General features: G+C 37.7%; 1 protein-coding gene across 1 annotated transcript; it reads left to right on the top strand.

Annotated features, from left to right (window-relative positions):
• Positions 1-883: 883 nt before the first annotated feature.
• On the top strand, positions 884-12,854 carry LOC113396147 (uncharacterized). The gene is made up of 9 exons (XM_026633972.2): positions 884-1,294; positions 4,002-4,117; positions 5,159-5,280; positions 8,420-8,586; positions 8,922-9,224; positions 10,277-10,441; positions 10,674-10,754; positions 11,099-11,305; positions 12,596-12,854. The coding sequence occupies exons 1-9, from the start codon at positions 1,037-1,039 to the stop codon at positions 12,695-12,697; spliced, it is 1,521 nt and encodes a 506-aa protein (XP_026489757.2). The 5' UTR covers positions 884-1,036; the 3' UTR covers positions 12,698-12,854.

Raw genomic sequence — 12,854 nt, 5'->3', positions numbered from 1 at the left:
AAAAGTTTAATTAACGTTTACTAGTAATATGTTATGTAATTATGTTAATTAACTACACTTTGTTATCAAATCCACCGATACGAATCAGCAAATACACTAGAGGATGTCCTTCAACTAGGTGAACCAATGACCTAAGATAATGATAGGATCCAACTAGATACAAAAGCAAGATTGACAATGCTTTAAGACGATGTAATCAAATTAATCTATTAAGTTTATATAGGAATGAAAAAAATATCAACTCATGGTTTATTAACGTTAACTTAGATATATTTACAAGTTGACTAAAATGTGAAACAATCACTTAATTTATTCTAACAGAGGAAATCAACAAGAAAGACTTAAAGCAGAAAGCTGAAAATATTGAAGTTTTTCTCCTATTTAATAAATTAGAAAACCGTTTATGTTCAAGCTAAAAATACTTCTTATCTTATGTTATTTATTATTTTAATAACAATATTTAACATATTTGAGTTACAAGTGCCACAACAAGCAAAGCAATCTTACAAATAAAAATTTACAGATAAAGTCAAATCTGAGTAACTTTTGTATATCCATAATCCGATGGGATAGCTATCCAAACCGGACAGAGCGAACACGTGCAAGATACGGTTGCAGGGCCAACGCATTGCCGAGGCATGAGAGAGTTAACGTTGCCCACTCTGACTCTGACCTTTGGACTTTTATTAAAAATAGATTTAGGCTTAAGGATCTGCAGTGTTTTAAGGTAGTAACAAATAATTTTATTATGAAGCCTGTAAAGATATAAATATGTATTTTCTTACAATCATAAAATCTAAATCAATGTTGTAGATTTTATACAAAAAAGGGTTAAATAATTTGTAATAGCAACCTCATGAACAGCTGTCAACAAATATGACACTCCAGAGGTTATATTTCGCAATCGTCCTTAACTCACGTTCATTAATTTTTATCTAAATGAGAAACAAATATACTCAAATGTAGAATGTACGATGTAATCCCGACACTAAATAAAGTTAGTTAATAAAACCGGTGTCTGCATAAGCGAGTTAGCATGTCTACGACAAAATTTAGGTTCATATTGAGAGACTTGGGTGTGATGAGACTATGGAGTGCGTGGACGCATAAATACATATTCAGTACTGTTGTGAGAAGGTGTATACGTGATCGTGGTGTTCGAGAAGTGATTCAACGTTTCAGACACACGATATTACGTCCAAAACGGACGTTGTTGTTGTCCGCGACAGCGGCTTATAAAAGTCATGACGGTTCGTTTAGCTGCGATCAAGGGATATCGGACGATGAATTACAGGTGATAAATATATTATTTTATTCGTGTCGTATATAACAGATATAGTGTTGAAACACGAAAAATTTAAACTTTACAGTTGTTGAATAACTTTATAAAAAGTTAGAAATAAAGAAATATCCTGTTAATACTGGCTTCAGTGTCTGTGGAAAAAACAACTGATTGCAACAATGTTATTTATTGTCATAACATATATACATTATAGTTTAAATTTATGTGTATACGTAAATATAAAAACCTATCATTTCTTTATTAAATACTAATTGTTGCGAGTGTCTTTATGCGCGTTTTAGACCGTCGTCGAGGTATAAGAAAGTAGCCTATGTCCTTCTATAGGGTTTGAGTTTGTTTCATAACAAATTTCACTAAGTTTAGTTCAGAGGTTTGGCGGTGATAGCTGAAAGAGACATACCAACAGAGTTATTTATTCTAAGTGTTACTATTTAATTTAATTATAGATGTTCCAAAATATTTTTAAAAAATAGACACACTGAATATGCCCAAAAATATTGTGACATAACAGAAACAACAAATGAACAGTATGAAATCAATTTAAAATAAATCAGTGGGACGGTGATGGAAGATGTGCATCTTAACCGATGATTCTGTTTTGAATTGGCGTTCCACTGATATATTCACTTAATATGTGTTCAATTCATCTTATGCTGGTCGTTGATGGAAAACATTGTAGGGAAACTTGCATGTGGAAAATGAGAATCTACTACACGTATACAACCTGCATCGGAGCAGTGTGGCGGAAATCTATAAACCTTTTCCTCAAAAAAGTAGCAGAAGAGTTAGCCTCACAGTGTTACCGTACTTTTTACTTTTAATTTTAAATGCGCACAATTACTAATATAGTATATTCTTACAATTTGAATTTCGAAATATACATTCATTATTTATTTGTAGATACTTAGATAGATTTTTTAAATTATTTTTTTTTTTTTTAAAATGACGTTTCTATGTATAATAATAAATTCCAACCACATTAGTGCCATTTTCAAGACTTTAAGGCTAGCTATGTTACCTGGAAGCCTTCAATAGCAAATGTCTATGGGTGGTAATCAATTCTCTATTAGGTGACCTTTCTCATTTGGTAGAGGTGCACCATTGATCTCAGCTATAATAGTTGGATACTGTTTGATATGTTCTTGAATTGTTATAACTAGGGATTGGGGGTTGTGACTGGCTGCTTCAAATAACTAAAATATAATTATCATTGTACATAATAATGGTTAAAAAAAAAAAGAAATATATATATATATATATCCCGCTGAGTTTCTTTCGCCGGTTCTTCTCCGGTCCGAGGTGCTAAATTCCGAACCGGTGGTAGATTTTTGACAATCAATAAGCAAGTGTAAACACTTCTATATTGAATAAAGATTTTTGACTTTGACTTTGACAGAGAGAAAAAATGTTTTTTTTTAATATAGCTAGACGAGCGAATGTCCGTGAGATAGTATGTGGTCACCACAGCTTCTAGACAATGGCGCTGATAGAAATATTAACTATTGCTTACATCACCAATGTGTTACCGACCTTGGGAACTCAAATGTTATCTCCCTTGTGACCAATGGCGTAGCTAGGTGGTAGGAAAAGAATTTAACTTATTGGAGTTGGATTACTCTTCATTTTCGACCGCAATATTCACGGGGAATGATTCAAGGAATTGTTTGGATTAATCCCGGCTGCTGAGTTTCACCTTCGGACATCTCGTCAAAATTCCAAGTTTGACCCGAAAATTTTCTGCCCCGCACAACCACTGTACCAGTGAACCTTCAAAAAAGAGCCTACACCTTTCTTCAAAGCTGGCAACGCATCTGCCCCCTGGTGTTGCAGATGTTCATGGGCGGTGGTAGTCACTTTCCATCAGATGAGCCTCTTGCCAGTTTGTCACGTATTCAACTCGCATATTTTTAAATAAAACATTTTTTAACATTTTCGCAACATTCTCAATCTATCTACCTTTACTTGAGCAACTGAAAGCTGGTTCCCTGATTACGTATGAGTCCAATATATAACCAAGGATGACATAATCAGCCGTAGAACAGATTACTAGTCTCCAAATGATTACCAATCATCAAATCTGACGTATTTTGTAACGTAAGATGGACCACCACGTAAAATACAAATGCAAAATCATGACGGCATGATCAATATTTACTAATACAAGATGCCAGCCCAGACTTAATTCAATAAAATTGTAACTGCGACCGGAGCGCCACCAGATACAAGAAAAATCATCAAAATCGATTCAGCCGTTTCGCAGAAGTTGACTAACATACAGAAGAGTTATATACTATATATACATAATATAAACAGCCTGTAAATTTCCCACTGCTGGGCTAAGGCCTCCTCTCCCGTTGAGGAGAAGGTATGGAGCATATTCCACCACGCTGCTCCAATGCGGGTTGGTGGAATACACATGTGGCAGAATTTCGTTGAAATTAGACACATGCAGGTTTCCTCACGATGTTTTCCTTCACCGCCGAGCACGAGATGAATTATAAACACAAATTAAGCACATGAAAATTCAGTGGTGCCAGCCTGGGTTTGAACCCGAAATCATCGGTTAAGATGCACGCGTTCTAACCACTGGGCCATCTCGGCTCTCAAGAAAAATCATCAAAATCAATTCAGCCGTTTCGCAGAAGTTGACTAACATACAGAAGAGTTATACACTATATACACGTATCTTTTTCAACAGGATTTATTACTGGAATTAGATAATGCCCAGAATCTCGTCCAGATGACGCTGTACTGCACGAGGTGCGGGAAGCGTCTCGCGATCGACAGGAAACAGGCTACCGTAACATATTGTGGGTAAGAATATCATAATATAAACATGTTTTTTTTGTATTTATATGTCATCGTAGAATTTTAAAAACCGTTAGATTGCAATCTATCTCGCGAGATTGTGAACTGTCGAAATATTGTGAACCGTAACATGCTGCCTACAATTTAACGCATTACCTTTCGTTAGATTATAATCAATCGCAGTGCGTAATTTCAGTTAAATTATAAACACTAACCTAATCTAACCGAAATATCGTAAACTATCGAAATTTTTAATGTTTTATTTTGGTTTAAATCAGCGTTCAAAATATTTCGGCAGTTCACAATCTCGCGAGATAGATAACAATCTAACGGAATATACAATTCTACGGAGATATATATGAAACATTTTTGTCGCAAGACTTCTAATTCTGGAAATGGGATACAGGGTGATGTGGGGAATGGAAGGGTTAAAAGTGCTCTTTTTTGTGTAACAGCTTGGTGGACGATAAAATGGGCCAAATGATGGTAAGTGGTCACTACCGCCCATAGATATAGGCGCTGTAAGAAATATTAACCATTCCTTACATTATACCAATGAAACACAAACGCTTGGAGGTCCCTTGTGTCTGTGTTGGGTGACCACAACAGTAGTATGTATTGCTATTTGACAGTAGAATATCTGATGCGTGGATGGTACCTACCCAGACGGGCCTTTCAATTGAATACTACATTATACTAAATGAGCGATGGTGGACCAAGAATAGATAACATTTTGTCGCTATCAATACACAAATAATTCCGTAATGACAAGGTCTACTATATAAAAAAAAAATGGGTCGGTTTTCCAATTAGCGGATAAGTGGTCATATAATAAACGACATAAAGTCAAGATGGCCTCCACTGTGCTACGATAACGGCATAGATTGGAATCGAGAACGGCCATCGTAAGTGTTAAGAAGTTTTATTAATTCCTAATGTCGTAGCTTTCCCCATAAAAACACGACCAGGTAGCCCATTTGACAGTCCGACCGTTATAAATATAAAAACAACATACATAAACATATGTATTATAATTTTTATTTTAAGATGTAAAGAACCAACGGCGAAAGAAGACTCATCCGAGGGGTGGGTTCCGTATATGGAGACGGATGACGTCATCATATGGAGGAAGGAGTACAAACCAGGGAAAGGATTATACGCTTACAAAGGTATAATTTTATATTCAGTATAAATTGCTTTAATAGCTAGATATTGTACATTTCGAACTGACGACAACGATAGGACGACCTCCGTGGTCGAGTAGTGTGTGCACCGGTTTTCGTGGGTACGCCACTCCGAGGTTCCGGGCTCGATCCCCGGCCGAGTCGATGTAGAAAAAGTTCATTAGTTTTCTATGTTGTCTTGGGTCCGGGTGTTTGTGGTACCGTCGTTACTTCTGACTTTCCATAACACAAGTGCTTTAGCTACTTACATTGGGATCAGAGTAATGTATGTGATGTTGTCCGATATTTATTTATTTATTTCAATGGCAGGAGGAGTAACTCGAAAGAAAATCTTAGCTTACTATTATAAATTCGAATGTGAGTTTGTTTATTTGTTCATAAGAGATCATCATAATTTATTTGATAGAAGGGACCGGTAACCGAGAAGCTATCTGGAAACCGGCTGTCTTGGTATGGGCATGTTATGCGGAGGAATGAGGACCATGTTGTGAGAAAGGTTTTGAGAATGGATGTGGATGGATATAGAGGTAGGGGAAGACCCAAGAAACGATGGATGCATTGCGTGAAAGACTATATGGTTAGAAAGAATGTTACTTGTGAGATGACGTCCGACAGAGAAGTATGGGAGAAGAAGACATGCTGCGCCGACCCCAAGTAAAATTGGGATAAGGGCAGGAGGATGATGATGATGATGTTTGGGGTCAATTATACGACGTAGGTAAGACGTATCCTTAAACGACATAGTAATTAAATTGTACTACAAGGCCCTATCCCCTGAATATGTCAAAAAAAAGTACTGTAATTGAAATTATTTATTTAAAAAACAACCTTAAAAAGAAATGCTTTCGGAAACATACGTACAATTTTATGGAGGTCAATCAAGGAAGAGTTGCATTGTTACCAGCCATAAATAAAATGCAAAATATTCTTCATTCAAGTAGTCTCATAAAAGTTAATTTGAATAATCATGTTACAATGTTCAATTGAATGTAAAGTCACTACCGGGTTAGTACCGCGAAACGCCGTCACGAAACTCGGTAGTTAATCCTTTTAACCATCTTAAATACAGAGTATGTCAGTAATATATAATCATATTTTAATATATCCTGCCTAGAAATCAATAAATACTAATTCCATTTTTGCTTTTTTATCTTTAATATAATCTTGTATTGAGTAATACGTATTTATCAATTATCTTTGACGTTCAAGAATTACACATAAAACATCCTCGTGAATAACTCCGTTGTTGAAAATTAATTGTTTTTGAGTTTAATTCGGTCTACAGACAAACAGACAGACGCAGCGCAGCGACTTTCTTTAACTATGCCCTGTACGAGTTAGCTTGATCTTTTTGAGAGATGTAAATTTTCTGATCGACGTAACTTTGCAATGACGAACATATTATTTTCTTAATTTAATGATTTTAATTATTGTAAAAATATTTAAAAAAAAAATACATTTAATACAAAAGTTACTAAACTTTCGAGCGTTATCCGAAAATTTTAAGACTTTTTCTATTACATATTATTGCTTCAAAGTAAAATTTAAATAGGATCACTGAAAATAATAGACGCTTGCACAATGTTACATCGGTCGGACGGTAGGGACGCGAATAACAGGCAGTAACTGCTGCAAATATCGATTACAAAAATCCTTATTAAAGTTCATTAAGTTATTGTTACGAACGGAGGGTCCTTTTGTTTGGGGTCTCTTTAGCTGGTATAAGTCTTTTTTAGAATTGTAAGTTAAAAAAAATATTGAATTCTAATTTGAATTACGCATTCCATCGTTCCATCGACTGTTATATATGCTATATTTTCTGTTTCCCATCACTAGCCCGTCTGTCAGAAAGATCGAGCTAACTTGAACAGGGTATAGTTGTTAACATTTAACGAGACTCTAAACTCGCGGTCCCAATGACTAGCATTAATTAGTATTTTTATTTTTAAGCATTTGGTTATTCAGACTGTAGGCCACCTGATGTTTAGTTAGTTATTTCGATAAAGTGTTATCAATACAAAACATATCTGCATAAAATAATAATTTATTGTATTTCATCGGGAATTTTTTCTTAATCAATTGTTTTTTTGACATGAGATTTAAATGTATCAACAGCTGAGTTATCTACGTATATAAAATCTACAAACTTGAAATTTGGCATCCTTATAGGGTGTAGATATCCGCTAAGAAAGATTTTATGAGACGCTATGGGGGTAAAACGTGGTTTGGAAGTTTGTGTTATATAAATTTCGGATAAAGCCGGGGGTTCAGTTAGTTTATGTATGAATTACCACTAGATTATGTAATTACCTTATCTGTTAACGTATTAATCATAACACGAGCGTGACATACTTAAATATTTACGTAATTCGTTATCTGTGACATGTAATGTCAAAACAAAAGCGCGGGAAACTGTTCTCGCTAATTTTTCGATATTTTTTTTTTTTTATGTAATATGTAGGCGGACCAGTATATAGGCCACTTGATGATACGTGATCACCACCGTCCATAGACATTGGCGCTGTTGGAAATATTAACCATCTCTTACTTCAATGCGCCACCGACCTTGGGAGCTAAGATGTTATGTCCCTTGTGCCTGTAGTTACACTGGCTCACTCACCCTTCAAACCGGAACACAACAATACCGAGCATTGCTCACTACTCCTACGGGCTTAAATAAAGCCCTACCACCAAGAAATATTTTTTTTATTTACATTCATAAATTCAAATAATTTGTAATGAATACATTAATAAAAAAGCAGTTATTGTATAATATATATTTTTTCGGCTGCCGAGATGTCCCGAGATGGCCCAGTGGTTAGAACGCGAAAGATGCATCTTAACCGATGATTTCGGGTTCAAACCCAGGCAGGCACCACTGAATTTTCACGTGCTTAATTTGTGTTTATAATTCATCTCGTGCTCGGCGGTGAAGGAAAACATCGTGAGGAAACCCGCACGTGTCTAATTTCAACGAAATTCTGCCACATGTGTATTCCACCAACCCGCATTGGAGCAGCGTGGTCGAATATGCTCCATACCTTCTCCTCGACGGGAGAGGAGGCCTTAGCCCAGCAGTGGGAAATTTACAGGCTGATTATGTTATGTTATATATTTTTTCCAGTTTACGGTCGTTACCCGGAAGTGGCGGCCAGTGATTTCGCAGCTGTGCAAATAGATGGCGCTTATCGTCGCGCGTGGGACTCGGCGGTCGCGGCCCTGGCTGTGGTGCAACGTGACGCCCGCGGCGTACCCGGGCAAGCGGTGCTGCACTGGGAGGTGCTGTGGCCGGTGAGTGCCTCGTCTAGTGCTGGCTTGTACGGTTGAAGATTCGAAAACTCGGATTCGAATCCCATGGGGTTCTATTGGCTTAAAGTTATAAGATATTTCTGTGTTTAAGCTTTATTTATATTAACAATAACTTAAAATTTAATTCAAAGATTTGTTATTAAATTAATAATTAAATACGTCACAATATTCAGGATCTTTGAACTCGACTTCTCTTATATGTTTAAGTTATTGGTACGTATAGCGACAACATCAAAAAAGATTTTTTTTTTCTTCTTTTGCTGTAACTGTTTTGTCGTCGCTTAAACTAAATTGTGTTGTTATTATTGAAATTCCAGAGACTGTTCGCGAACCGAGATTATGTTTACATAAGACGTCACAAAGAATTCGATATCACGACGAAGGATAAAACGAAAACGCCCGAAGCGCTACCGACGTTCGAGAAGAGTGTGCTCGCGAAAGCGAAAACGGTATCTTTAGAGAGCAAAGCGAATGAAAAGACCGGAGATGTACAAAATAAAGTTTATATAATCGTGTCGAAGTCGTGCGAACACCCTGACGTGCCGGAGACGAAGCACGCGATTCGCGTTGCCGAGTACTGGAGCCACATGGTGGTCAAGAGCGTGGACGGTACTGAGAAGGTAGTCATTGGCGTTTTTATCTTAGTCGATAGATGCCATGCGACTTTCTGGAACAGAAAATTGAATACACATACAAACAGTTCCAGAAATACATGATTAATAAACATAATCTTATGAAACGATAAGCCGTTACAGGCTTTATTTGAGTCGTTTTATTTTTTGGAACTTTTTTTTTGCTAACGCTCCTTCCTTTGAGAGCTGTCATTTTCGATCTGTCTTTGACATGTTCTATGTCATTCTTAAGGAGATCTAAGATGTTATTATATCTTATTCATTACCGAACCCATAACTCTTGGATAAACTATATTTTAGTATACGTAATACTTTTATTTGGTCGTTACTGTAAATAATCATGGTCTCGTCAATTAGAAATACTTTTTGGTTTTTGTGTGTAAAGGTAAATAAATAAATAAATATTGGACAACATCACATACATCACTCTGATCCCAATGTAAGTAGCTAAAGCACTCGTGTTATGGAAAATCAGAAGTAACGACGGCACCACAAACACCCAGACCCAAGACAACATAGAAAACTAATGAACTTTTTCTACATCGACTCGGCCGGGAATCGAACCCGGGACCTCGGAGTGGCGTACCCATGATAACCGGTGTACACACTACTCGACCACGGAGGTCGTCGTAAATAGGTCGGCGGACCGGTAAATGGACCACCTGATGTTACGTGTTCACAACCGCCCGTTGACATTAGTTGTTGGAAATATTAACCATTCCTTACACCGCCAATGCGCCACCGACCTTGAGAACTAAGATGTTATGTCCTTGGGCCTGTAGTTACACTGGCTCACTGAACCTTCAAATCGGAACAATACTCAGTACTGTTGTTTGGCGGTAGAATATGTTGAGCGGGTGGTGCCTACGCAGACGGGCCTGCACAAAGCCCTACCACCAAGTAAATATAGTATTTTTGTGTCACGGGCACAAGGGACATAACTTCTTAGTTCCCAAAGTGTTGGTAACAAAAAAGTATTCGTGTTATAAATAATTGTTGCGACAAATGCGAACCAATCAAACGAGCACCGCAACTTCCAGCCGGGCATGGAGTTCGTGCTGACGTACTACGACGAGCCGGGCGTGGGCGGCATGCCGGGCGGCGTGGCGGCCTGGGCCTCCAGCCGCGCCGCGCCCGCCTACCTGCAGCGCATGCGCCGCGCCGCCGCCGACTACCGCGCCTGGGCCGCGCGCCGCCCCGCGCAGGTGCCTCTCGCTCGTTAACCAACCCCCCCCCCCCCCCCCACTATGGCCCATCTTCAAATTGTAAAGGCTAATATTACAATTTAACAGTTCGACTTTATTTCAAGGCTATTACTTTGTATAGTAAAAAAATAAAATAAAATTGTAGTTAGAGCTGTGGAGAGCACGTTTGATCCTTCGATAATTCTTCAGCGTTATGAAGTACAGATTAAAACAAATATAATTATTTTTCCAGGACATCCCAGACTTCGTGCCTTTCGGTCCAGATCAAGTCAACAACGAGCAAGCCGTTCAAATCAAAGAGCAAGATATGGAGGTGAGAATAAAGAAACTACCATAGAGCATAAAATATATATACCAAAACAAAATTCCATAGCGTATAAAAGTCATATCTAGAGAAATATACATATACATGGAAACCAAATCAAAATATACTTTATTCAATAGAAAAAACGCATTAAGTGTTTCACCCACGTGAAGTGCCCCCCCCCCTACTGAAACACGTATATGAGACTCGTCGATTCCCAGGACGACTAGGCCGCCCATGTACACCGAAATACCTACCAAAACAGCGCTACCCTCTCCGATTCTTCAGCATAGCGTACCGTACCGTTACCACACAAGCGTTGTTTTAATTTTGATCAATATATTCTGTTCCAGTCGTCGAAACAAGGACCGGAAATGGAGAATGGCGTGACAACTCAAGACCAGGGGTCGCAGACTGAAGAGTACCTCATAAAAAACTATTATATAAACAGCAACGCGATCGTCAAAGATGATGTTGACGATAAAATTAATAAAGTACACGTGAAGAGAGAAGTCAGCGTTCAGACGAATGGGGGGGAGGATGCGTCGAGGAGTGATAAGGTAGGCTAACAGGTAGATGGCTTTTTGGTAATTTATAACGTGACTAGCTGAACCTGCGGCTTTACATGCGCGAAATTTATCAAACACAAACTTCCGAACCCCGTTTTAGCCCCTTCATCATGATCAGCTTGTGTTATCCCACTGCTGGACGTAGCCCTCACCCGGGTAGGTTCACCCCCTTATGGGTGTAGTTTCGTAAAATCCGTTCGACATATATAGGATGTAGAAATCCATTCGTAGCGGATTTCTACACCCTATAAGGAACCTATCTGCCAAATTCCAAGTTTTTATATGTTATAGTTTCTGAGATTTCGTGATTAATCAGTGAGCTGTACTACAGTCAGAACACTACGATTATTGATATTGTAAGGAGCACAGCCTATATAAGGCATCGATAAGCTGCATACGGAAGGCATTGGGAGGGTTCACTTGTTCCCTAATCGTAACGATTATTATTCTACCTGCGTTTTATTAGAACTATAAGAGGAGAGGAACCTTAAACAACATTTGACAGCAAATTGACGCGATATCATTGGCCGAGAGCTTGATTAGTCTATAATATTACGAACTGCACCCGTATGGGGGTAAAACGGGGCTTCGATCTTTGTTTGAAAGTCCACAGCTATGCCCTGTACGAGATAGCTTGATCTTTTTGAGAGATGTAAGTTTTTATGATCGACTTAACTTTGCAATGACGAATATATTATTTTCTTAATTTAATGATTTTAAAAATTATAAAAATATTCCAAAAAAATACATATAATCCAAAAGTTCCTAAAGATTCGAGCGTTATCCGAAAATTTTAAGACTTTTTCTATTATATATTATTTCTTCAAAGTAAAATTTAAATAGAAACACTGAAAATAATAGACGCTTGTACAACGTTACATCGTTACGACGCGAATAACAAAAATCCTTATTAAAGATCATTGTTAAGTTATTGTTACGAACGGGGGTCCTTTTAACCAAAAGCTCTTCTCTCTCTTTAGCTGGTATAACTCTTTTTAGAAAAATAAGAATGAATTCTTCTTTGAATCACGCATTCCATCGTTCCATCGACTGTTATATATGCTATATTTTCTGTTTCCCATCACTGGCCCGTCTGTCGAAAAGATCAAGCTAACTTGAACAGGGTATAGTTGATTATAATTATTAGCTCCGATAAACTATATTTGTCCAATGGTAAACGAGTTTGCGAGCGAGATAGTAAGATCAGACGTCTCGTAACTCGTGCAGCAGCGCGTGAACAGACTTTCACGTTCAAGATCAATATCCATCTCTTTCTTCCAGGATGCGTCAGGCGTGCAAGAGGGAGACAGCGAAAAAGCACCCGAGGAAGAGAACAATGGTGGATGGTGGCGATACCTGTACCCGTTCTACTATTTCGTTTGATCCGAAGTCAATTAACGAGTGGCTCATTATTTGAGACAGTTTTAATTTTTGGATCATGATGAGTCATCCGTTAAACGTAGTTGATTTAAGCGTAAGTTTAAATATAGCTTTAATTTACGACGCTAAAGTGTTATTCTAACGTGATTTATAATTATAT

Source organism: Vanessa tameamea, chromosome 29 (genome assembly GCF_037043105.1).
Source record: "Vanessa tameamea isolate UH-Manoa-2023 chromosome 29, ilVanTame1 primary haplotype, whole genome shotgun sequence".
Taxonomy (NCBI): Eukaryota; Metazoa; Arthropoda; class Insecta; order Lepidoptera; family Nymphalidae; genus Vanessa; species Vanessa tameamea.
This window is presented reverse-complemented; position numbering and strand designations above follow the sequence as displayed.